This window comes from Trichosurus vulpecula, chromosome 6, assembly GCF_011100635.1.
Source record: "Trichosurus vulpecula isolate mTriVul1 chromosome 6, mTriVul1.pri, whole genome shotgun sequence".
NCBI classification, from domain to species: Eukaryota; Metazoa; Chordata; class Mammalia; order Diprotodontia; family Phalangeridae; genus Trichosurus; species Trichosurus vulpecula.
In genome coordinates this window covers 281,762,372-281,790,330 of record NC_050578.1, presented here as the reverse complement: position 1 = coordinate 281,790,330, position 27,959 = coordinate 281,762,372, and the positions used below count along the sequence as shown (strand labels likewise).

Sequence of the window (27,959 nt, the reverse complement as noted above, 5' to 3'; positions counted from 1 at the left end):
TCTCTGTCTCTGTCTCTCTCTCCCTGGGGTCCCTCCTCATCTCTGTGCCTCTGTTTCCTTACCTATCCAAGAGGATGAATGGTTCCTGCCCAGCCTTTCTCAGAGGTCATAGGGCAGCTCGATAAAAGAAGGGGTGGAGAAGCCTTCTATGACCCCAATTCCCTACAAACAATAAGAGATTGTGTGTTTTCTGGGTTTCAGTATCTGGCGAAGGATCTCGGCCTGGACTCCGTGGGCTTTGGATACATTCAGACCCTCTTCGGGGTTCTCCAGCTCCTGGGAGGCCCTATTTTTGGCAGGTAAGGTAACTCTCCCTCCTGAGAGAGGGGAGCCAAGCCTTCAGAGCCCCCCTCCATTGCTTGCCTCCCCCAGAAAGAGAGATGACAGAGGGAAGGACTGGAGAACCGGGGGGGAGGGTCGTCTCTGAACTAAGCCTCAACAGACCGAGGCTCTTAATCTCAGTGCTGAGGTGCATTTGATGGGTGAGCTGGGCAAGTGACCTCCCTTCTCTGGGCCACATTTCTGCTGCCTCTAAAAGGGTGGGACTGGACTCAATTAGCTCTGAGAGGTCTCCCTGCTCCACCTTCCAGTGTGCTAAGCCAGACCTTCTTCTCTGCCCTGAAGGTTTGAGGATGAGGGGAGGGTTATGCCACAAGCCGACTAAGGCAAATGGAAAGAAGTCAGCCAACAGAACTAGTCAGGACATTCCTCCCCTTTCTTCCTTCCTCCTCCTTTCTTTCCTCTCCTCTCCTCCCCTCCCTTCTCCTCTCTCCTCCCTCCCCTTTTCTTCCTGCTCCTCCTTTGTCTCCTCCCCTATCCTTCTCCTCTCTCTCTTCACCTCCCCTTCCTTCTACTCTCTCCTCCCTTCCCTTTTCTTCCTGCTCCTCCTTTCTCTCCTCCTCTCTCCTTCTCCTCTCCTCTCCTCCCCTTCCTCCTTTCTCTTCTCCCCCTTCCTCCTTCCTCCTCCTTTCTTTCATCTCCTCTCCTCCCTTTCCCCTCCTCTCTCCACCTTCCCCCTGTCATCACCTTTATCTCCTCAGTTCTTCCTTTCCCTTCTTTCCCTCTCTCCACCAAGATATCCTCCCCCACTCTTCCCTTCTCCTTCCTTCTTCCTTCTCAGGACCCAGTTTCCTCCCTCCCCACTCCCAGATGCTTAGCTTTGGTCAGCAGAAGGACTAGATCTGACCCACGTCCCAGCTCTGATGCTCACTAGATATCAGACTTTGGAGAGGTCACTTTACTGTTCTAGGTCTTAGTCAAATGACAGGGTTGGCCTGGGTTATTCCTAAGGTTCCTTAGTCCCCTCAGTCCATGGTCCCATGGGTCATATCTGGCCCAAAGTGGAAGGTCTGAAACCATTCCGAGGGGCTTGCCCTAACAGAGCCAGATGAGCCTCACGAGAGTTGGTGTGAGGGTAGAGGGGTCTCCCGGGAGACTCCTGGACGGACCTGAGCAGGGCAGCCTTATCTCTGTGTCTCCTCCCAGGTTCGCTGACCAGTGGGGGGCCCGAGCAGCCTTGACTCTCTCCTTCTTGGCTGCTTCTGGTTTCTACTTGCTTCTTTCCTTTGCCACAAATGTGCCTCTCCTCGTGGCATCCCGGATCCCATCTGTGTTCATGCATGTGCTCCCAGGTACTGGGGCTCCCCGAATGTCCTGGGGGTGGGGTGTGGAGGGAAAGAATATCAGGGCCCTAAATCTTGGGAATGGGGGGAGAGACATGGGAAGGGGGAGGCAGGAGAGAGACAGAGAAGGAGGCTTTGGAAGGGGTGCCTCCTTCCTTGGGCTGTCCCAGCACCCCGACTCTCCTGACCAACTGAAGGGAGCACAGGCCCCAGGCTCAGGAGATCTACAGCCATATTCCGTTCTGCCACACACTGCCTGAGTGACCCAAAACAATGAATTTCCCCTCTTTGGGCTCCAGCTCCTTCCTAGAGAAAACAAGAGTATTTGACTCTTCAGCCTAATCTGTCAACCAATCAATGAGCACGCTTGACCAAAGCCCCTTCTGGGTGTCAGCCCTGCACCGGGTGTTGGGGTTCAAAGTCAAAGGTGAAAGAGTCTCTGCCTTCTAAGAGGTCACAATATTGGCCAGGAGGAACAATGGGTGTGCCCAGAAGTGCGACCTGCCTCTGGCCATGCCCACAGGGCTACCTGCCTGCTGGGTGGTGAAGACCCAGAATTCCCCAGGTCTCAGACTAGCCTGTGTCCCCAAGGGCCCAGTGTGAACCCACAGAATTCTGAGGAGTCTGCCAGACCAACAGGCAGGGGGCACTATGGGCATGGCCAAAGGCAGGTTAGATAAGTAAATGTAGAATGTATACCAGGTGAAAATAAAGGTATTTGGTGGGGAAGGAACTGGGATGAGGGGACCCTCAAAAGCCTCACTGGAGGTGGCGTTCAAGCTGAGCTTTAAAGGTAGCTAAGGGTTCCAAGATGAGGAGGTAAGGAGGATGTGTATTCTATACAGGGGGGACAGCCTGGTCAAGGGTCAGGGGCTTTCAGAGCCAAACAGAGGAGTTCATATTTTATCCTGAAGGCAAGAGGGAGCAACGAGAGCTTCCTGAGCAGGGGAGTTACATGGTCACATCTGTGCTTTAGGAATATTGTATTGGGCCCTGTGTGGAGGCTGGATGGGAGACAAGAGAGACTGGAGTCAGGGAGACCAGTTAGAAGGCATGGGGGCCTGAACTAAGGTAACGGCAGCATGAGGGGAGAGGAGAGGGCAGATATTATGGGGGTAAAACTGACAAGCCTTGACAACCGATGGATATGGGGGGAGAGAAGAGAAATGAAGATGAGAGGAAGGGTGTGAATCTGGATGACGTGAAGATCGGTGGTGTCTTCAACAGGAATAGGGAAGTTTTGAAGAAGGAAATGGGGAAGAAAGGGATAGTGAGTTCTGTTTTAGACATGTTGAGTTTGCAATGACTACATGACATTGAACTGGAAATGTCTCATGCACAATTGTGACATGACATCCAAGTTCAGGTCAGATCCCAGAGCCAAAGGAATTGACTTGGAAGTCATCTGCATAGAAGTGATTATGGAACCTCTGAGAAGTGATGAGGAGAAAGAGGAGAGAGAGAGAGAGAGAGAGAGAGGGAGAGAGAGAGAGAGAGAGAGAGAGAGAGAGAGAGAGAGAGAATGCAGAGAGGAAAGAGACAGAAAGCTCTGAGTAGCTTGGGGGACACCCAGAGTTTGGGTGACATGGGAAAAACTGAGCAAAAAAGACTGCAGAGAAACAGGAGAGTTGTGTTGTGACACTATTCAGGAGTAGAGGGTGATCAACAGGGTCAAATCCTGAAGGGAGGAAGCAATCAAAGATTGTGGAGCAGGAGGAAGCCATACAGCTCAGGTCTTCCCAACAACAAAAATCTAGGAAGAGTACCAGGTGCAGCATGATGGAGAAATCCAAGGAGAAACCTCACTGGCTGATTTTTCCAGCCCAGGTCAACATTAAAAGGAGTTTTAGAGAATCTGGGAAAGATTTGTTTGAATAGATACAAGGTGAAGGGAGCAAGACTAGGAGAACAATTTATACCATGACAACAACATTGAGAAGACAAACCTCTTTGAAAGACTCCAGAACTCTGATCAATACAACTATACACCACAATTCCAGAAGACCATGATGAAGTATGCTGCCCACCTCCTGAGAGAGAGGGAATGGACTCGGGACAGTTGCAGATACATATTTTTGAACATGGACAATATAGGAATTTGTTTTGCTTAATGATTACAAGGATTTTTCTTTTTTTTCCTTTTAAATGAGGAGGGAGGAAGAGAAAAGAAATGCTAATTAATTTTTAAAAAAATAAGTTAAAATAAAAGAATACGATGAAAGAAGGAAAGAGTAAGAACCTGTGATTGTTGTCGGGGTGAGAGGAAAAGAGGAACAACAGGTTGAATCAAGCAAAGAATACATACTCCACTCTCACCACCCTTTTCTTCTCTGTAAGCGAACTGGTGGAGAGAAATATACAATTAGCATCATATGAATGTCATTGGAAATAGCTCACCCATGAAACAAAAGGAGATGGCAGAGTGGATCAGAAAGAAGAATCTAACAGTAGTAGTTTATAAGAAATACATTTGAAATCTGAAGATTCACAGATTAAAATGAGAAACTGGCACCAAATCTATTATGCTTCAGATAAACTAAAAAGAAAAAAAGAAGCAAAGGAAACAATCATAATCTCAGACAAGACAACAACAAAAATAGGCTTGAATAAAAGAGATAAACAGGGAAACTATATCATGCTGAAAAGTACCATAAGTGCTAAATTAACATTACATTTAAATAACAGTAAAACTAGAATAGTGGAGAGCACCCTCAGTGTATCCCTTTCAGACTTAGACAAGTCTAACAAATGCTATCGAAAAAATCAAGAAGGGTGAAGACTAGAGAATCACAGAATTTAAGAACAGAAAGGGACCATCTGATCCAACCCATAAATGAAAGGAACTACCACTATGACACACAAGAAGAAACAAATTACAACCACATCTGGCAGTTAAGAGATCATTTGGCAACTTGGAGAGGGCAGTTTTAGTTCAATGATAAAGTCAGAGGCCAGATTACAAAGGATCAAGGGGTGAGAGGAGACAAAATGGGGGCAAGGAGAGTATGCCATTTTTTTCCTAAAAGTTTGACTGAGAAAGGAAGGAGAGGTGCTTGACAGTAGTTTAAGGGATCATAGGGTCAAGTGAGGGTTTTAAGAATGGGGGAGATAGAGGTGTGTTTGTAGGCAGCAGGGAAAGAACCAATAGATACATTAAAAGAGGTTAAAAATGAGAGAGACAGTGACACAGACAGAGGGAGACACGAATGCACATAGAAAGACAGAGACAAGGAAGTGGACAAAGAGACACAGAAAGGAGAAGAGAGTCAGAGAGAGAAGATAAAGGAGAGGGAGGGAGGGGGGTGGAGATAATAATAGAGTCAATCTGTTAGAGAAGGTCAGGGGGAATAGGACCAAGGGTGCATGTGTAGAACTTTGCTTTGTCAGGTAGAAAGGCCACCTCTTCGTTAGAAAGTGGAATAAATGAGAAGAAAAGGAAGGGCGATACCAAATCAGGTTGATTCCAAGGTTTTGAAGAAGGGAAGGAGAGGGAGCTTGTGCTGAATGCTTTCTATTTTCTCAGTCAAGTGTAAGATGAAGATCTCACCTGAGAGGGGGGAGGGTGAGTGGTAGGCATGGAGAGCCTTGCAGAAAGCAGAGAAGGTTTGGAACAGTTGTTGAGAGCAAGATAGTGAATCAATTATGGAGGAGCAGAAAAATTGCTTTGCTGCGGTGAGAGCCCGGTTTAAATAAGATACCGTGAATTTGTAGTGGCCCCAGTGAACACAATACGTAACTTCTTCCAGCTCTGTTCAGTGACATGTGAATAGGAGCAGGAGAGATAGATGGCAGGGCAACCCAATGCTGGAGTTTGTTGAGGTGTGAGCAGAGATAAGACAAAATGGAGGAATTGAATGGAGGTGATGCTAATGTTGAACTGTTTAATTGTACAGTCAAGACAGAGAAGGGAGGATAATAAAGCCGAAACAGGGGTAAAGGTCTGAGGGAACACTGGAAGGTAGAAGGGTTAAAGCAGAGACCAAAAAGAGATTTAAGAGAGAAACATAGGGAGATATGGAATGATAGGAATGACTTTTAACCCTAAATCTGTAATCCTATGGGAGAAAACAAGTCAACAAATATTTATTGTATCCAACTCAGTCCTGGCTACAGTGCAGAGGAGACAGAGGGGGAGCATACCTGGACTCTGCCCTAAGGGAGCACTCCATCTGGGGAGACAGGAAGAGCAGAGTCAGGCCCTTACCTCAGAGAGCTTACACTCTAGGGAAGACAGTGGAGAAGCGGCCCCAAGCCCTGGCCTTGGAGATCTAGAGCTCGAGGGGAGACAGGAGATACAGACCCAGGCTCTCTCACTGACTTCAGAGAGCTTATCACCTGATAAAGACAGAGGAGAGACATCCTCAAACCCTGGTCTCAAGGAGTTTCTAGCCTCCTGGGCAAGATTGAACTGACTGAATCTACCCCCTGGTGTGGAGCCAAGATGGTAGAAGAAGGCAAGAACTTGCCTGAACTCTCCTGCATTCACTTCCAAACAACCATAAAATAGCACTTCAAAATGAATCCTGGAGCAGCAGAACCAACAAAAAGATGGAGTGAAAAAAATTTCCAGTCCAAGACAACTTAGAAAGTCAGCAGGAAAGGTCTGTCTCACTCAGGTAAAAGGTGAGCACAGTCTAGTGCAAGCAGTGTCTGGGCAAGCCAGCAACAAGACCCTGTGGTCCAGCACAAGTCACTGACTGAGGCCTTGTGGCACCAATGCAGCAGGTCAGCAGCATATCAAGCCAGCTGTGGGCTTCAAGCCCCCATCACAGCATGCCAGTGGCCAGACTCTGTGGCCCCAGTGCAGCAGGTGAGTGGCCAGTGCAACAGGCCAGGGCCTCGGGTTTAAGAAACTTGAGACAGCACCCTCTCTACCCGAGGAGAAGAGCTCAACTTTCAAAGTCACAAAATACGCTGGGAATGAGCAAAAAAAAAAAAAAAAAAAAAAAAAAAGAACCTGGCCATAGAAAGTTACCATGGTGACAGGGAAGACCAAAACATAAACTTAGAAAAGGAAAACAATGTCAAAATGCCTACATGCGAAAACTCAAAGAATCCTCCTGGAAGAGCTCCAAAAAGATTTTAAAAATCAAATAAGAGTGGTAGAAGAAAAATTGGGAAAAGAAATTAGAGTATCATGAATCATGAAAAAAGAGTTGACAGCTTGGTAAAGGAACCACAAAAAATGGGAAAAGATGTACAAAAATTGGCTGAAGAAAACAACCCCTTAAAAAGCAGAATTGGCCAAATGGAAAAGGAGGCACAAAAGCTTACTAAAGAAAATAATTCCTTAAAAATTAAAACTGGGCAAGTGAAAGCTAACTACTCCACGAGACATCAAGAATCAATCAAAGAAAAATGTGAAAGAAGAAAATGGGAAATGTCTCATTGGAAAAACAACTGACCTAGAAAATAGGTCCGGGAAAGATATAAGAATTATTGGACTATGTGAAAACCATGATAAAATAAAGAGCCTAGACATCAGATTTCAAGAAATTATCAAGGAAAACTGCCTTGATATGTTAGTTACATAGGGTAAAATTAAAATTGAAAGAATCCACCAATCACCTCCTGAAAGGGATTCCAAAATGAAAACTCCCAGGAATAGTATAACCAAATTCCAGAACTCCCGGGTCAAGTCAAATGTACTGCAAGCAGCCAGAAAGAAATAATTCAAATATCATGGGGCTACAGTCAGAATTACAAAGGATTTAGCAGCTTCTACATTAAAGGGTCAGAGGGCTTGGAATATGATATTCCAGAAGGCAAGGGAGCTAAGATTACAACCAAGAATCACTTACCCAGAAAAACTGAGCATAATCCTTTAGGGGAAAAAAATAAATATTCAATGAAATAGAGGACATTTAATCATTCCTGATGAAAAGACCAGAGCTCAGTAGGAATTTTGATTTTCAAATGCTAGACTCAAGAGAAAGATAAAAAGATAAACAGGAAAGAGAAAACATGAGGGATTCAATAAGTTTAAACTATTTACATTCCTACATGGAAAGATGATACTTGCAACTCTTGAGAACTGTATCACTATTAGGGCAGTTAGAAGGAGTATATATACCTAGACAGAGGGTACAGGTATAAGTTGGCTTTAATGGGATGAGAAAGAGGATTGCATTGGGAGAGAGGGAAGGGGGAAGTAGAATGGGGTAAATTATCTCACATAAAGAGGCACAGAAGATGGCAGCTGGAAAGCAGGGACTTGTATGACCGCCCCTCCCCAGGTCCCTCCAAAAAATGGCTCTGAACAAATTCTAGAACTGCAGAACCCATGAAATAGCAGAGGGAAGCAGGGCTCCAGCCCAGGACACCCTTGATGTTCGTGGGGTAAGGTCTATCACACGGAACTGGGAGAGGAGTGGAGCAGAGCCCAGTGTGAGCTGCGCCTGGACCAACCAGACTGGGAGCCAGGCAGAACAGGCCCTAGCGCCCTGAATCAGTGAGCCGTAGCAGTTACCAGACTTCTTAACCCACAAACACCATACACAACAGAGAAGGTTAGTGGGAAAAGCTGCTGGGACAGAGTGAAAGGAGTTTGCGGTTTGGCCACTGCCCTGGGGGCAGCGGAGGTGGTACAGCTCTGAGGACAGAACTACAGCTGCAGTTGCTTGCGGCCCCAGGCCCACCTGGTGGGAGGAATTAAGTGCAGAGCCAGCTTAGATCTGAGTCTGGTCTGGGTTGGCGGTTCTTGGGGGAGGAGGAGCACTGGTGTGGCAGAGCTTGCTGTGTAGAAATAGCTCTGAAAACAACAGCTCAGCCCCTCAAGCTTGGGACGAAGTACTCTATACTCTACAAGCAGTCATACCCCCACAAAAAACTCAAGGGTCAAGTAGTTGGCTGGGAACATGGCCAGGCAGTGAAAATGGACTCAGATTCAGACTCAGACTTTGGAATCTTTCTTTGGTGACAAAGAAGACCAAAACATATAGCCAGAAGAGGTTAACAAAGTCAAAGAGCCTACATCAAAAGCCTCCAAGAAAAACATGAACTGGTCTCACGCCATGGAAGAGCGCAAAAAGGATTTGGAAAAGCAAGTTAGAGAAGTAGAGGAAAAATTGGGAAGAGAAATGAGAAGGATGTGAGAAAACCATGAAAAACAAGTCAAGGACTGGCTAAAGGAGACCCCCCAAAATACTCAAGAAATAACACCTTAAAAATAGACTAATTCAAATGGCAAAAGAGCTCCAAAAAGCCAATGAGGAGAAGAATGCCTTGAAAGGCAGAATTAGCCAAATGGAAAAGGAGGTCCAAAAGACCACTGAAGAAAATACTACCTTAAAAATGAGATTAGAGCAAGTAGAAGCTAGTGACTTTATAAGAAATCAAGATATTATAAAACAGAACCAAAGGAATGAAAAAATGGAAGACAATGTGAAATATCTCACTAGAAAAAACACTGACCTGGAGAATAGATCCAGGAGAGAGAATTTAAAAATTATTGGACTACCTGAAAGCCATGATCAAAAAAAGAACCTAGATATCATCTTTCAAGAAATTATCAAGGAGAACTGCCCTGATATTCTAGAGCCACAGGGCAAAATAAAAATTGAAAGAATCCACCAATCGCTTCCTCAAATAGATCCCAAAAAGAAATCTCCTAGGAATATTGTCGCCAAATTCCAGAGCTCCCAGATCAAGGAGAAAATACTGCAAGCAGCCAGAAAGAAACAATTCGAGTATTGTGGAAACACAATCAGAATAATACAAGATTTAGCAGCTTCTACATTAAAAGATCAAAGGGATTGGAATATGATATTCCAGAGGTCAATGGAGCTAAGATTAAAACCAAGAATCACCTACCCAGCAAAACTGAGTATCATGCTCCAAGGCAAAATATGGAGTTTTAATAAAATAGAGGACTTTCAAGCTTTCTCAGTGAAAAGACCAGAGCTGAATAGAAAATTTGACTTTCAAACACAAGAATCAAGAGAAGCATGAAAAGGTAATCAAGAAAAAGAACAAGAAAAAGAAATTGCAAGGGACTTACTCAAGTTGAACTGTTTTGTTTACATTCCTACATGGAAAGATGACGTGTATGATTCATGAGACCTCAGTATTAGGGTAGCTGAAGGGAATATGCATATGTATATGTTTATGTATATATATGTATATGTGAGTGTGTATGTACGTATATATGTATGTGTGTGTGTATATATATATATATATATACATACAGAGAGAGAGAGAGATTGGGCACAGGGTGAGTTGAAGATGAAGGGAAGATATCTAAAAGAAATAAAATCAAATTAAGGGATGAGAGAAGAATATATTGAGAGAGGGAGAAAGGGAGAGATAGAATGGGGTAAATTATCTCGCATAAAAGTGGCAAGAAAAAGCAGTTCTGTAGGAAGGGAAGAGAAGTCAGGTGAGGGGGAATGAGTGAATCTTGCTCTCATCAGATTTGACCTGAGGAGGGAATACCATACACACTCAATGGGGTATCTTACCTTACAGGAAAGAAGGAGGAAGAATATAAAAAGGGGGGGATGATAGAAGGGAGGGCAGATGGGGGAGGAGGTAATCAAAAACAAACACTTTTGAAAGGGGACAGGGTCAAGGGAGAAAATTCAATAAGGGGGGATAGGTTAGGAAGAAGCAAAATATAGTGAGTCTTTCACAACATGAGTATTGTGGAAGGGTTATACATAATGATACGCATGTGGCCTACGTTGAATTGCTTGACTTCTTAGGGAGGGTGGGTGGAAAGGGAAGAGGGGAGAGAATTTGGAACTCAAAGTTTTAAAAACAGATGTTCAAAAACAAAAAAAAAAAGTTCTTGCATGCAACTAGAAAATAAGATACACAGGCAACGGGGTATAGAAATTTATCCTGCCCTACAAGAAAGAAAGAGAAAAGGGAATGGGAGGGGAGTGGGGTGACAGAAGGGAGGGCTGACTGGGGAACAGGGCAACCAGAATATATGCCATCTTGGAGTGGGGGGGGTTAGAAATGGGGAGAAAATTTGTAATTCAAACTCTTGTGAAAATCAATGCTGAAAACTAAATATATTAAATTTAAAAAATGTGGGGAAAAAATGAAAAGGGTGAATTCATCAATGAAGAGAAAATTAAAGCAATATCTAGGCACTATTTTGTCCAATTACATGACAATAGATCTGATAATCTAAGTGAAATGGATGAATATTTGCAAAAATATACATTGCCCAGAATTAATAGAAGAGGAAATAGAATACTTAAATAACTCCATCTTAGAAAAAGAAATTGAACAAGTCATCAATGAACTCCCTAAGAAAAATTCCCCAGGGCCAGATGGATTTACAAGTGAATTCTACCAAACATTTAAAGAACAATTAATTCCAATACTATATAAACTATTTGGGAAAATAGGTTAAGGAGTCCTACCAAATTCCTTTTATGACACAAATATGGTGCTGATACCTAAGTCAAAAAGAGTAAAAACTGAGAAAGAAACTATAGATCCAGTTCCTTAATGAATGAATGTAGATGCAAAATTTTTAAATAAAATGCTAGTAAGGAGAGTATAACAATATATCACAAGGATCACACACTGTGACAAGGTGGGATTTACACCAAGAATTCAGGGCTGGTTCGATATTAGGAAAACTATCAGCATAACCAGCCATATCAATAACAAAACCAACAGAAAGCATATGATTATCTCAATAGATCCAGAAGAAGCTTTTGATAAAACACAGCACCCATTCTTATTGAGAATGCTAGAGAGCACATAAATGAATCTTTCCTTAAAATGATAAGCAGTATCTATCTAAAACAATCGGCAAACATTATCTGTAATGGGGTTAAGTTAGAAGTCTTCCTAAGAAGATCAGGGTGAAGCAAGGATGCCCATTATCACCACTTTTATTTAATATTGTACTACAAATGTTAGATATAGCAATAAGAGAAGAATTGAAGAAATTAGGATAGACTATGAGGAAATAAAAGTATCGCGCTTTGCAGATGATATGATGGTATACTTAGAGAATCCTCAAGAATCAACTAAAAATCTAGTCAAAATAATTAACTTTAGCAAAATTGCAAGATATAAAATAAACCATCCACATTTTCATATATTACCAATAAAGTCCAGCAGCAAGAGAAAGAAAGAGAAATTCCATTTAAAATAACTGTAAACAACACAAAATACTTGGCAGTCTATCCACCAAGACAAACCCAGGAACTACATGAAAATAATTGGAAAATACTTTTCACATAAATAAAGTCAGGTCTGAACAATAGGAAAAATACAACTGTTCATGGGTAGGCTGAGCTAATATAATAAAAATGACAACTTACTTAAATTAATTTACCTATTCAGTGCCATACCAATCAAACTAGCAAAAAATTATTTTATAGAGCCAGAAGAAAATAAAATTCATCTGGAAGAACAAAAGGTCTAGAATATCAAGGGAATTAATGAAAGAATGTGAAGGAAGGTGGCCTAACCGTACCAGCTCTCAAGCTGTATTATAAGGTGGCAATCATCAAAACTATCTGGTACTGGCTAGGAAATATAGTACTGGATGAGCGCAATGGATTAGATACACAAGACACAGTAGTAAATGACCATAGTAATCTGGTGTTTGATAAACCCAAAGATCCAAGCTTTTGAGACTAGAACTCACTATCTAACAGAAACTACTGGGAAAACTGGAAAGCAATATGGCAGAAACCAAGCTTAGACCAACGTCTCACAGCTTATACCAAGATACAGTAAAAATGGGTACGTGATCTAAACATAAAGGGTGATGCCAAAAGCAAATTAGGAGAGTAAGGAATAGTTTACCTGTCACATCTATGGGTAAGGGAAGAATTTACAACTAAACAAGATATACAGAGCATTACAAAATGTAAAATGGATAATTCTAATTATATTAAAAAGGGCTTGCATAAACAAAACCAATGCAACCATGAATAGAAGGAAAACAGAAAGCTGGGAAACATTTTTTATAGCAAGTATCTCTGACAAAGGCCTCATTTCTCAAGTATATAGAGACCTGAATCAAATTTATAAGAATACAAGTCATTCCCCAGTTGATAAATGGTCAAAGGATACAAACAGGAAGTTTTTAGATGAAGAAATCAAAGCTATCTACAGTCATATAAAAAAATGCTCTAGAAAAGCTGGGCAGTTTTGAAAACAAGGTGTAGTATTTATTACATAGGCTTTCTTGAAATGGAAATTTATTGTTTTACATTATATCCTCTTTTATGTTCTACTGTGTACATGGCAACTTTTTTCTTTTCTCATTTTGCATTTAAGTTGAAAATTTTAAATTGGTTAATAAAAAATAAGGAAAAGAAAGAAAATGCTCTAAATCACTATTGATTAGAGAAATGCAAATTAAAACCTCTCTGAGGTACCACCTCACAGCTATCAAATTAGGCAATATGACAGAAAAGGAAAGTGATAAATGTTGGAGAAGATGTGAGCAAATTGTAACACTAATGCATTGTTGGTGGAGTTTGGGCTGATCTAATCCTTCTGGAGAGCAATTTGGAACTATGCTCAAGGGGCTATAAAACTGTGCGAACCCTTTGATCCAATAATACCACTACTAGGTCTGTATCAAAAAGAGATTTTTTTAAAAAGGGAGAGGATGCTATTTGTACGCATATATTTATTGCAGCTCTTTTTCTGGTGGCAAAACATTGAATTTGAAGGGATGCCCATCATTTGGGGAATGACTGAACAAGTCGTGGTATATAATTGTAATGAAATGCTATAGTGCCGTAAGAAAAGATGAGCAGGCTGATTTCAGGAAAACATGGAAAGACTTCCATGAACTGATACACAGTGAAGTGAGCAGAACCGGGAGAACATCATACATAGTAGCAGTGGCCTTGTACAATGAACAGCTGTGAATGATTTAGCTATTCTCAGCAAGGCAAGATGATTCAAAGGGCCTCATTATGCTATCCACCTCCAGAGAAAGAACTGATGGGCCTGAATGCAGATTGAAACAAATTTGTTTTCACTTCCTTTATTTTTATCCTTTTTTTCTTTTGGTCTATGTCTTCTTTCAGAATATGACTAATATGGAAATAGGTTTTGCATGACTACACATGTATAACCAATTTCAAATTGCTTACTGTCTCAGGGAGCAGGGAGGTAAGGATAAGAAGGAGAAAATTTGAAACTCAAAATCTTAAGATTGAACGTTAAAAATTATCTTTATATGTAATTGGAAAAAAATAAAATATAAATACATATTTCTAAAAGATTCAACTGACCCCTGAAACAATCAGTCAGCCAGTCAACACGCATTCGTGAAGTTCCTACTATGTGCCAGGCACTGTGATGAGCACCAGGGATACAAAGAAAGAAAAAGACAGACTGTGATGCTGTGTGTCCCACCTGCTAGTAGCTGGGGGCGGTGGAGAAGGAGCTAGAGCTGGTGCCTGCAAGTTTTATGAGCACAGAGGAAGGGCAGGCATTCCAGGCAATGGGAACAGTGGGTGCAAAGTCAGGGACCCAGGGATGAGCCTGTTGTGCCAGTGTGCACAGACTGCAGCATGCAGGATCTCTGGGGAAAAAACCCTGGGTTTTGAATCCAAGAACCTGCTTGAATCTGCTGGAATCTGGACTCCACAGCTTCCTGACCATCCCTTCTCCTCTGGGGGCCTCAGTTTCCCCCTCCATCAAAGAAGCGGGGTTGGCCTAAGCAGTTACAGGAGCCTAACCTTTAAGATCACAGAATTAGAAAAATGTGGACCGTTTCTAAGTCAAAGACAACAAAAACAAAGATGACAACAGGTTTTCCACTGTGTGTGCTATCACACCCTAAGAAAAGCCTCCAGAGTCAGGGAAAGTTACCCTTTATAGCAGGAAAGCTGCACATTCAGTCCTCACATCAGCAGCCACTGGTTGGGCAAATGCTGCAGATTTACATTCATGCCCATGAGGGGCCATTTCACAGCAAATGAATTCCCCAAACTGTTTGGCCAGATCACTCCCAGGCTTGCTCTGAGTGAGCTGGTGGCGTATAAATGTTCCTGTCCCGACCTAGTGGTGATGTAAAGCGTATTGACAAAAGTCATGGCATTTTTACACATCCCACTGTTTAATCATTCTGAAAGTGGGTTTGTACACACCAAGAGTATATAGGAACCCACTTCAAAGCCGCCATTGGAGGAGGGTGTATATCAATTGTTTGGACGGAGAACATAAGGTCAGCTGTGAACGTTTCTAAAGCATTAGATACTACTATCCGAAGCTTAAGTGATAAGAAAGAATTTAGAACATGTATGAGACTATATGAACAAAAAACAAGAACAAAGAAAGAAACATTGAGTACATTTACTCCAATAAAAGCAGTTTAAATGACTCAGGACTGAAAGCAGTAGAAATCCAAACACCATTTTTAAAAAGTGAATATAATTTAGCTAACTCCAAAGACATTTCCAGTTAAGCATGCATTAATTAATATTCAGCTTTTTATATACACAGACACACACACAGACACAGACACAGACACACACACACACACACACACACACACACACACACACACACACACACACACTGATTCTGGCAAAAATCAGAGAAAAATATCCTGAAGTTTTTCAAACTGTGTGAAAAAGATTCCAAAATCATATTCTACCTGACCATAAAGCCCCTGATTTCATGCCTGTGTGCATGGCTGTTTTGAAATATCTAAGTGATGGAATATATTGGCTTTTTCAGATGTACTGATAATTAAGGCATCTTACTTTACATAGTACCTGAGAAGGAAACTAAAATGCAGAAGGGGGTCCCACATAACGGGGTGGGGGGGCAGAGCCAGGTCATGGCAGCGCAGAGGCAGGGCTGGAAAGGCACATAGATGCCATCCAGGCCACATTGCTCAATTTGCCAGTGAGGACAAGGAAGGGACTTGCCCAGCATCATACAGCTAGCCAGTGTCTGAATTGGGATTTGAACCCTTCCTGATTCCTGATGCTTTGACCGTTGGCCCGCACGGCCTTCTCTGACTCTAGGGCCAGGCTCCTTCCAGAGCACCCTCACTCTCAAGCCTATGACCCTAAGGGCTAGCAAGGAGCAGATAGTAAGGCTGGAGAAGCAGGTCAGAGTCAGATTGTGGAAGGCCTTGAAGGCCAGACCAAATTTGAACTGTATCCTTTAATCAAAAGGGGAACCCCTGAAGACATCTGGGGGACAGGAGGGACATAGTGAGAGCGGGGCATTTGAAAGATGAATGTGATGGTTTGTACAAGGTGGGCAGGGTAAAGAGGCTGACAGAAAGGCGAGGTCTGATCGGAGGGGCTAAAGCCAGAAGAGGCTTTGGAGGCCATAAAGCCCTACCCCCCCACTTCACAGATATGAAAACTGAGGCCCAGGAAGGCTAAGTGATTTGCTCAAAGTCATCCCAGTGTAATCCCCAGAGCCAGGAAAGAATGTCCTTGGGTGGTGGTTGTGAGAAAGAAAAGGAGTGGAAGGGTTGGAGAGAAGTTTCAATGGCTGAAGAATGTCCTGGGCTTGGGGACCGAGAGGGTGTGGGCTGCTAGGTCTGGGAGGGCTGACTGTGGCCCTGGAGGAGAGGCAGCCCAGACAGCCCCAGGGTCCTGGCCTTGACGCAGTCCTTACTTTTGTCTCCCTTTCTCCCAGGGGCCCAGATGGTCATCACAGATATAACCCCCCCAGCAGATCGCCCTGGAGCCCTGGGAAGGCTGGGCCTGTGCTTTGGAATAGGAGTGATCCTGGGCTCCTTGTTTGGCGGGATACTGAACACCAAGTTTGGGTAAGTGACCAGCCGCCTGCCGGTTTGGACCTTGTGCCTATGTCTTGTGACAAGTGAGCAAAATCCGGGAGAAGGTTGGCTCTGCTGGGCTCCTGGGGGATGAAGCTAGACTGGAGCCAAGAGCAAAGGTGGCCGGGTACATGGTTTGCGACTGGGTGCACCAGCAGGAGAATACTGAGCAGGTGTACACTGTGGCTTTGGCAGAGGTGGGGCATTGGCCCTAGAGTTGGGAAGGCCTGTCACGGTAGTGGGCTGGTCATGTTTCTTGTGCCTCCGTTTCCCCATCTGTAAGTGAGGGTGACACCCACAATGCCTGACAGGCAATGGGGCGGGGAGGGAGGGTGAATGAGACGAGGGATGTAACGCCGTGGCAAACCCAAGACCCTTGTGTGACAGTCACCGACAGTCATCGACTTTAGTAGACAGACTTGATGAGGAGCGTTGTGGACCCCCAGTGGCCCCACAGGGAGGTACTTAGCTTATTTCTGGATGGGGAGTGGGGGGGGGCATTGTGGAAGGGGATAGACCCTGGGGAAGAAGTTGAGAGATCCAGCTTCTCTTCCCAGCTCTGCCTCAGGCTAGCCTTTCAGTTACCTCTCTGGGCCTCAGTTTCCCTGCTCCTGCCCTTCTCATAGACTTCCCGTGCCCAGAGAGTGAGGTTTTGTAAACTGGAAAGCTTTGGACAAGCTGGACTAATTGGCGGACCTGGCGTCAGAGACCTTGCCCCCTGAGTGACCTTGGGCAACCTCACTCTCTTCTCTGGGCCTCAGTTTACCCATCTATAAAATCAGGAGTCAGACTCCCTTCAGGTTTTGAATTGCTCTTCCCTGTGCTGGGCTTTCGTGGAAGGATGGATGGGTGCCTGAGGGAGAGTTGGAGGGAATCGGCTGAGCCTGCAGTGGCACTCTCTGCCCAGCAGAGGGAGAAGCCAGCCACCCTTGCAGAAAAGATTGAAAAGCAAACGGGCTGACTTTCCATCCACTGTGTACATGACCCCGCTCTGAGCCCAGCCCCGGGCTGGCCCAAGAACCTGGCAGGTGGCAGGTCAGCCTGGCTGCCTAGCCTAGGCCAGGACAGGGGACAGAGCCAGGTGCCCTGGCTGGCACTATCCCCATCATGCAGGGAGGATTCAGAGGGGCTGCAGACAGCCAGGGAGTCAGAGGACTCTCCCCAGCTGTCAGGAGTCAGGCCAGGCCAGATGAGATAGCAGTGAGTTATAACCTGGGCCTCATCTCCAAAGGAAGTCCCAAAGCCAGAGGCCTCCTCCACTTCAGAGAGAACAATCCCAAGTCCCCTCCCCATACCTGCCCAGGCCTCCCACCCCTGAACACAGCCGAGTGTCTGGTCAGAGCCCAGTGTTTCTGGGAGGATGGTTTTGTGCCGAAGAAGGAGGTCACCCAAAGCCCCTCAGAACGAGCAATGCAGATAGTTACGTTCCTCAAAGTGTTTCCTTCTCTCCCAGAAATGTCATGGGGTTTTCCTCTTCCGTGATTTCAAGGTTTCCTCCAACCCAACAAGCGTGTGTTAAGGACATCCTCTAGGCTAGAAAGACCAGGGGTCAGGTGCAGCTTATGTAAGCAAATGATTTCACTTGTCCCTCAATCAGTCAGCGGTATTGATCAAGGCTTACTCAGTGCCAGGCGCTGTCCTTGGTGCTGGGGACAGACAGACAAAGACTCTAAGGATTTGTGTTGGCAAAGGCAATGTTCTCACCACAGTTCCCTACCCCAAGGCGACCACAAGTCCTGACCAAAAAGCAAGCCCCTGTGCTCATGCTTGCTCCATGCTGGGGATCGGGAGGCAAAAATGGAGCGGTCCCTGAATCTTCAGGGAGGACACAGCTCCAGCACCAATGAGCATCCTGTTGAAGAGTGGAGGAGAAGGCAGAGAGTGCCAGCGACTGTAGCATCAGGATAAGTACCCCATTGGAGGCAGTAGCTGAGCTGAGCTGGGAAGGAGCCAGGGACTCTGAGAGATCAGAAGGGAGGGCATTCCAAGCAGGAGGCTAAGCCCATGCAAGGGCTCAGACAGGAGACTGCATGCCAAGTTCAGGAGCAGTCAGTGGACTGGGCTGGCTAAAACTTAGCCTACATTGAGTAAAAGTAATAGGCATTGAACCTGGAAGATTAGGCTGGTGACAGATTGTGAGGGTCTTTGTCTCAGCTTCATAATTGAATCCCAATGCCCTCTTGAATGTTCTCTCCCCAGGAGTGTCCCTGCAGACACCTAGAAAGGTAGGTCGGGGGAAGGAAGAAGCCCTTGCTTTAAGACCCACCTTGCCTCAGTTTTCTCATCTGTAAAATCAGGATAGTGCTATATCCCAAACCTCAGAGGGGTGTTTGAGGAAAGGGTTTTATAAATGGTAAATTGTAATAGAAACATGAGCTGTGCGGCCATGAATTAAATGACTGCCACTCTCTATGCCTCAGTCTTCTCACATTTAAAATGGGGATAAGACCTGCAAGGTTGTTATCTGTACTTCTCAAGTCTTTTGTGAGACTCAGATGAAACACTGTGTGTGAAAGTGCTTTGCCATGTATAACCTACATCACATTGCCTGCCATCTTGGGGTGGGGTGGGGGAAGGAGGGAGAAAAATCTGGAACTCAAAATCTTATAAAAATGAATGTTAAAAACAAAAGAAAGTGCTTTGTAAATTGTGAGCACATTGCTTGTTGTTGTTGTGGTTGTGGCATTTCCACTGACCTTGCCCCCTTCAGGGTCTCCCCCAGGAGTGGGGAGAAGAGTGTCCCTGCCTCTCGAAGGCTTGGTGACAGGTTCTCAAGCTCTGGCCGGTCCTCCTAAGCTGGGAAGGCTGACCCAGGACCAGTCTCACTTAGGGGAGGAGGCAAATCACCTAATTAGGGCTTGAATTTTTCAGCCACAAGTCAAAAAGGGGTAGAATCTGGCCTGGGGTAGATTGAGAAGAGAAGAAATATTCTTTGGATTCCAAAAGCCAGATGGAGTCTCCTGTGAACAAAAATGTCTGAGGAGGCATTCCAAAGGCTGTCCACCAGATGGCACTAGATCTTCCCCCCAAGTTGTTCACAGCACCACCTAGCCGACCAAGTCCCAGCTCTATGGAATACTAACGGTGAGATTGTGGTTGAGTTTTCCATGAGCTTTGGTTTCTTTCTTTGTAAAATGGAGATAAGCCGGCTTGCACTTCTTGCCTCACACCCTTTTGATGAAGACCTTATTCAATCACATACATAAAGAACCCAGATTCAAATCTTGTCTCTGCCACTGTGTGACCTTGGGCAATTCATGTAGCCTCTGGAAGTCCCAGCTTAAGGTAGGGCTCTTGGTGGGATGACTTCAAGGTCCCTGCATATGGTCACATGATGATAGGAATGTCAGCTTCAGTGGGAATGTCCCAGGTTCTATTGGGAAGGGTACTGGTGCTGGCAGGGGCACTTACCCACTGTGCCACTGTTGGCAAAGCATTCCCCTTCTCTGATCCTCAGTTTTCTCATCTGGACTATGGGGTTGCAGATCTTCACACTGTCCCCTTCCCAAATCTATTGGGGCAAATGTGCTTTGTAAGGTATGAACAAGGGCACAGCCATCATCATTGGTGTCCCTGTTGCTCCCCCTCTGTGCCTTCCTCATCCACAGAGCTCAGATAAATCTGATGTCAAATTCTGACCACTTGACCATGTCTTTCTAGGTATTCAGTAGATGCTAAATGTTTGCACCTTGCAGTGCTTTGTTGGCCAATATCCATGGTTTCCTTGTAATACCTTAATTGGTTACTAGGTCCAGACTCCTCAGAGATATGACCTTTCTATAATTTCTAGTGGTGATAGCCTGGACCGTATCTCTGTGACCAACCTCCCTATGTCTGTAAACAAATCCTCATGATTTAGCTGTTGTTCAGTGGTTGTTTGTCGACACGTGGTGGGATTCATACAGATATTGCCCATGGAGAACCTTTGGGTTCTGCTCTTACATCTTGGTCCTTTCCTAGACTCCACTGGAGTGATGCTGTAGCTGGAAATTGTGGGCAACAGTTTTATGTGTGATCAGGGTCTGGTTCCGGCAAAGTCTTTGGTTGATTTCTCAAAAATAATTTGGGGTCTGTAAGTGTAACACAGGGATTCGTTGGCTAACCTTGTCCTCCTTGTCCTCATTCTCATCAGTGCAGAATAATTGCGGCAATTGGTTTTTTTTTTTCCATTTTGCTGGATAGAATTAGAGTAGAAATGGTGTTTGGACAAGTCGTTGTGTTCATTCTCCCCAATGCCTCCACATCCGGCACTGCCTTGCACCCAGTAACACTCAGGGAATCAAAGGAAATACTGTATAGAGTGCTTTGCAAGTCTTCCATGCTGGGTGAGCTGGAGCTGTTATTGGTATGGGCTGGAAGGATGGGTGGATAGACATGATAATGGATAGGTGGATAGAGGAATTGGTTGAAAGATGGATAGGTAAAGAGAAATAAATGTATGGATAAGTAGGTGAATAATGGATACTCAATTGATGGGTGGCTAAATTGATAAATGATAGGTGGATAAATAGATTGGATGGATAAATGAAGGGCTGGGTGAACAATCTAGTGGATAGAGTGCTGGACCTAGAGTCAGAAAGACTCATCTTTCTGAGTTCAAATCTGGCCTCTGACTAGCAAGTCACTTACCCCTGTTTGCCTCAGTTTCCTCATCTGTAAAATAAATTGGAGAAGGAAATAGCAAGCTGCTCCAGTATCTTTGCCAAGAAAACCCCAAAGGGGGTTATGAAGAGTCAGTCATGACTGAAAAGACTGAACAACAACAGCAACATTATGAACAATAAGTAGATAATGGATGGATAGATAAACAGACAAATGATGGACAAATGGACATGGATAAGTGGATGAACAATGGATAAATGGACATAAAGATTGGCAAGTAATGGACAGGTGGATAGATGCAATGGGTGATGGATAAATAGATGTTGAGATGAACTACGGATGACAGATGGATGGATAGGTAAAGGATAGATAAGAGATGAATGGATAGATAAGGGATAGGTGGATAGATATATGAAGGATAGATAAGAGATGAATGGATAAAGGATGGGTAGATAGATAAAGGATAGATAAGAGATGAATGGATAGTTAGATAAGAGATGAATGGATAAAGGCTAGATAGATAGATAGATGAAGGATAGTTAAGAGATGAATGGATAGATAAAGGATGGATAGATAGATGATAGATAACAGATAGATAAGAGATGAATGTATAGATAAAAGATGGATAGATAGATAGATAGATAGATAGATAGATAGATAGATAGATAACAGATAGATAGATGAATGGATAGATAAAGGATGGATAGATAGATAGGTAGATAGATAACAGATAGATAAGAGATGAATGGATAGATAAAGGATGGATAGATAGGTAGATAGATAACAGATAGATAAGAGATGAATGGATAGATAAAAGATGGATAGATAGATGATAGATAGATAGATAGATAGATAGATAGATAGATAGATAGATAGATAGATAACAGATAAGAGATGAATGGATAGATAAAGGATGGATAGATAGATAGGTAGATAGATAACAGATAGATAAGAGATGAATGGATAGATAAAGGATGGGTGGATAGATAGATAGGTAGATAGATAACAGATAGATAAGAGATGAATGGATAGATAAAGGATGTATAGATAGGTAGATAGATAACAGATAGATAAGAGAAGAATGGATAGATAAAAGATGGATAGATAGATGATAGATAGATAGATAGATAGATAGATAACAGATAAGAGATGAATGGATAGATAAAGGATGGATAGATAGATAGATAGGTAGATAGATAACAGATAAGAGATGAATGGATAGATAAAGGATGGATAGATAGATAGATAGATAGATAGATAACAGATAGATAAGAGATGAATGTATAGATAAAAGATGGATAGATAGATGATAGATAGATAGATAGATAGATAACAGATAAGAGATGAATGGATAGATAAAGGATGGATAGATAGATAGATAGGTAGATAGATAACAGATAAGAGATGGATGGATAGATAAAGGATGGATAGATAGATAGGTAGATAGATAACAGATAGATAAGAGATGAATGTATAGATAAAAGATGGATAGATAGATAGATAGATAGATAGATAGATAGATAGATAGATAACAGATAGATAGATGAATGGATAGATAAAGGATGGATAGATAGATAGGTAGATAGATAACAGATAGATAAGAGATGAATGGATAGATAAAGGATGGATAGATAGGTAGATAGATAACAGATAGATAAGAGATGAATGGATAGATAAAAGATGGATAGATAGATGATAGATAGATAGATAGATAGATAGATAGATAGATAGATAGATAACAGATAAGAGATGAATGGATAGATAAAGGATGGATAGATAGATAGGCAGATAGATAACAGATAGATAAGAGATGAATGGATAGATAAAGGATGGGTGGATAGATAGATAGGTAGATAGATAACAGATAGATAAGAGATGAATGGATAGATAAAGGATGGATAGATAGATAGATAGGTAGATAGATAACAGATAGATAAGAGATGAATGGATAGATAAAGGATGGATAGATAGGTAGATAGATAACAGATAGATAAGAGAAGAATGGATAGATAAAAGATGGATAGATAGATGATAGATAGATAGATAGATAGATAGATAGATAGATAGATAGATAGATAGATAGATAACAGATAAGAGATGAATGGATAGATAAAGGATGGATAGATAGATAGATAGATAGATAGATAGGTAGGTAGGTAGATAACAGATAGATAGATGAATGGATAGATAAAGGATGGATAGATAGATAGGTAGATAGATAACAGATAGATAAGAGATGAATGGATAGATAAAGGATGGATAGATAGGTAGATAGATAACAGATAGATAAGAGATGAATGGATAGATAAAAGATGGATAGATAGATGATAGATAGATAGATAACAGATAAGAGATGAATGGATAGATAAAGGATGGATAGATAGATAGATAGGTAGATAGATAACAGATAGATAAGAGATGAATGGATAGATAAAGGATGGGTGGATAGATGAATGATGGATATAATTGTCTCAGATCGTATTGCTGAGAATAGCTGTTACTTCCAGTTGATCATCATACAATGTGACTGTTACTATGCACAGTGTTCTCCTGGTTCTCCTCACTTCGCTTCGCATCAGTTAGTGTAAGTCTTTCCAGGTCTTTCTGAAATCATCCCACTCATCGTTTCTTATAGCACAATAATATTCCATTACAATCATACACCACAACCTGTCCAGCCATTCCCTCAATTTCCAATTCTTTCCCAGCACAAAAAGAGCTGCCATAACTATTTTTGTACAAATGGGCCTTCTCTCCCTTATTTAAGTGTCTTTGGGATACAGACCTAGCCGTGGTATTGCTGGGTCAAATGGTTCGCATAGTTTTACATCCTTTTGGGCAGAGCTCCAAATTGCTCTCCAGATTGGATGGATGGCCAGGTGAGCAATAGCTCGGTGGGTGGATGGAGGAGTGATCAGGGATAGATGGATCAGAGACAGTTGGTTCCCAGGAAAACCACAGTCCTCTTGCCACTAGAGGCCAGCACTGGCCTGTAAATTGTCAGAGCCTCCATCCTTGATCTCAGGCTCAGGGCTATTCATAACCCAGAGTGCCGGCATGACCTCTCCCCTTCCCGGCCTCTCTCCTGGCAGGCAGCGGGCGCAGGCTTAGAATCGATAGCACTCTTTGTTGTTGGGATTTGGGGCGGGGAGAGGGGTGAAGGGGGAGGAGGAGGCAAGTCCAAACCTGGGAGAGTGAAGCTCTCTGCACTGCTGGTTGGATAGACTTTGGGCCTTGATCTAACTCCAGGGTGGGCAATAGAAAGCCTCAGGGGACTCGGGTCTTGGCTCTGATGCCACCATCCTGTGGGGCCTCAAACAAGTCTCTCCTCCTTTGGGCCTCAGTTTCCCCATTCATAAAATGAGAGGATGGTACCAACAACCCTAGGGCTCCTTCAGTTCTGATAGGCCACGGCCTCTATTCTTTCCAGTTTTCTCACAAGGAGGAAGATTTCAGCTCAGGAAAAATGTACTTTCTAATGCTCAGAAAGGGGGAGGATCACCCCAAGAAGCAGTGAGCCCCCCATCACTGAAGATCTTCCAACAGAGGCTGGATCTTCTTGGGGGGGCTGTCCAGGGTAGTCTCGTTGGACTGGCAGCCTCTGAGGGCCTTTTGGGCTTGGATGTTCTGAGATGCCATGTCAGCCCCCAGGCCCCAGACCCCCTTGGAGGCTTTATCTCCTCAGCCCCCGGCCCAGGCAGAAGCACCTGGTCTCCCTTCATCAATGAAGCAACAAGGATGTATTTCCTCCCCTTCTTGATGAGGGACTTGGATTAGGTCATCTCAGAGGTCAAAGGGTCATAGGAGGGTGGGCAGACCTTAGAGCTAGAAAGAGCCAAGCCCTTCTTGTCTGGAGGAAGAAACTGAGGCCTGGCCTGGTGGATGACTTGACCAAGGTCTCCAAGGAAGTCAGGGCCAGAGCTGGGATTTCTGTTTAATTCTCTGTGTGTCTAAAGCACCTACTCTGTGTCAAACATTGAACTTGAGATTCCAGCCCAGGTTCTCTGCCTCCCTTCCTTCCCCCTTTCCGGGTCTGCCTCCAGGTCTGGTTCATGGCTAGCCTGGCCTAAGTCTGCCTCCCCAGCCCCAGGCCTTGCAGGGCGGCACTGGCCCCTGATGCCAGGCCCTGAGCTTCGCTGCAGGCTCTTCTCTGGCCTGGGCAGACGGGACTTTGGCTTCTCTCACAGGCTCAGCCTAGCTGCTTCTCTTTGCCCCTGCCCCCACCCTGCTCCATCAGGCCAGAGAGACTGATGTCAGAGGGAAGGCATTCTCCTGCCCACTCGGCATTTTTCCCAGCTGAGCTGAGTGCTCCCTTGACCCCCTGTTCCAGCCCAGTGTGGAGGAGGCACGCCATTTCCTCTTGATTTGGGGGGTGGGGTGGGGGGCCTGGGAAGGTACCTTTCTGGTTCCCCCAGCTTCCTCCCACGGGGACTTTTGTGAGTAGCCCCAGAATTCGAGGAGCCAAGGGGCATTGACCTAGGCCTTCTCCTAAGCTCTGAGCCGCATCTTCCCACCCAGGATCCTGGGCCACGTGCTTGGGGACAGTCTCTGCCCTGTAGTCAAAAAACGGTTGCCCAAAGGGCTAAGAGGGCTACACCCCCATCTGGGAGGGGTCCAAGGTGCCCCTGGGAATTGTGTTTATTGTGTGACTGAACTAAGAGAAACAGCTCATAGGAACTTTGAAGTGAGCTTGCCCAGGCCTGATGTGCAAGGGCCTGGTGGGTGTTGGTTTCTAGGTTAATGATGTGATCTGTTGGGGGCCCCTTGGGATGAGCTGGCCAGGGCTCCCCACTCTGAGCCGGCCTCTGTGGCCTGGGAGCCCCTTCTTGGGAGGGAGAGACAGGCAGTAGCCAGGACCCTCGCCTCCTGCCCCAGGCCCTGCCCAGGTAGGCTCAGGACCCCGCTCCCCACCAGCTTCCCGCTGGGTGGAAATGCTACTGGAACCTCTCCAAAGCTCATGCTTAACAAAGGCTGTATCCCCAGAAGGGAGCAGAGGGTCTCATCCACCCCAGGTTGGAAGTAGAGATTTGTCTTGGGTTAGACTGGATTAGAGCAAGGCTATTGACAGGCTGGGTGAGAGAAGGCTGGTGAGTGAGCCCATGGGCCCCACCCTGGGGGTCAGAGCAGCCTGGGGGGCCCTCCCTGGAGGCCAGAGCAGCCTGCAGAGGCTGGCCAAGGAGAAGGGCTGGGTTTGTGATCAGGGGCTTGGGTTCAGCCCCTGGTCTGCTATCTCCTGCCTGCATGACTGGGGCAAGCCCCTTCCTCACTCTGGGCCTCAGTTTCCCAATGTGTAAAATAAGGAAGTTTGGGTTGGATCAGCCCACATGCGACTCAGAAGCTCATGACCTTCAATGTCCTCCTCCCCACCAGTCTCCACGGCCCTTATCCAAGCATTGGCTCCCCAGCTCCTGGAGAGGCCCTTCTGGAGGTGACCAGAAGACTGGGGAGCACACTCAGGCCTCATCGAGACAGGCTGAGGTCAGGGAGTAGGCAGCCCTGTGGGCTTTCTCCTCTGACAGAGGCCGAAGTTCTTTGGATGGCACTCTCAAAGCCACTGCTCAGCCCCCAGGAAATCTGAATCTGGTCTCCCCTCTGCCTCCCTCCCCACCCCCACTCACACATGATCACACACACAATTACACACACACTCACACATGATCACACAATGATTACATGCACATGCACTCACACACATGATCACAACTCATACACACACATACACACATGATCACATACTCGCACACACTAACACACGATTACATAGACACACAGACACACACTCACACATACGATCACACACACACAATCCCACACACTCACACACATACACACACACATGATCCCACACACACATACACACACATACTCACAGATGATCACACACACACACACACACACACACACACACACACACACACTCAGACACTGACTTCAGATCAGCTTGGAGGAGGAGGTGAAGGTGAGACCTGGAGGCTGGGAGTGTCCTACCTCTTGGGACCTGGGAGCAGAAACTATTTTTCTCTCTGTTTGCCAGCTGGGGCCACCACTGCCCTTGTCTCAGCCCAGCCTGGCACTCACTGAAGGAGAGCAGGGCCAGAAAAGGGGCGTTTCCACATGACCTGGATGACAGATGACACAGAATCTCATTACCACCCTTCGCTTGATTGGGGGGGGGGGGGTTTAGGAAGGGCTGCCTCTCTGCCTCTGAGGCTTACCAGCTCCGGGCCTCAGTTTCTCCTCCCTAAAATGGAGCCAACAACTTTACTTCACCTCCCTCACAGGGGTGTTGGGAGGAAAACTCTGCCAACCTTAAAACCCACTGAACTGGCAGTGATGAGGATGGGTCTGAGGTCACCTGGGTTTGCCGGCCGGCCTTGCCCTGTCGGACTTTCTAGGCCTCGTGGAGAGGAAGTGAACCTTCGCTGGCTGAGGCACCCAGTGTCAGTGATAGGAGGGGCCCAGCCCCATGCCCCTGCTCCTCCCCCACAGGAAAGGCTGATAAGGAAGACCATGAGAAAAGCCGGCTTCATTCATAACATTCCCAGGTGTCTTTTCATTCATGCTCGAGAGGCTGGAATGTGGGGGAGGGGAACGGCTGGGTGAGTCACGGTGAATGGGGAAGCGGCTGTGCCAGCCGCGCCAGCCTTGCCCTTCACCCAGCCCTTCCACAGCTCCAGCCAAACCTGTCTGCTCACCAGATTCCCTCACTTTCCCACTTCTGGGCCTTTGCCCTGAACCCTACAATGGCACCTCCTTATCTTGCTGCCACCTCCTCCACACAGACTCCTCTGATCCCTTCTTCCTCTCCTGAATGCCCACCACCCCACCTGTGCCTCTCTCATGGTGGGGCACACGCCTGCTTGAATCTGGGCTCAGACCTGGGGGGTGGATTGGGAGCTGGCAGGAACCCCAGGGACATCTAATACCCTTCCTTCTTCCTTAGGGGAGGAAGGTACTGCTGGGGTCCTCAGCTTCCCCATCTGTCCAACGGG

General features: G+C 45.1%; 1 protein-coding gene across 1 annotated transcript in view; it reads left to right on the top strand.

Moving 5' to 3' along the window:
• Window positions 1–201: 201 nt before the first annotated feature.
• The window catches only part of SLC22A18 (solute carrier family 22 member 18), a gene marked incomplete at its 5' end in the record, with an annotated part of 79,844 nt that continues 52,086 nt past the window's right edge, over window positions 202–27,959 (top strand). Inside the window, 3 exon segments of the mRNA XM_036764641.1 lie at window positions 202–299; window positions 1,486–1,631; window positions 16,224–16,356. Coding sequence (XP_036620536.1) covers window positions 202–299; window positions 1,486–1,631; window positions 16,224–16,356 — 377 coding nt within the window.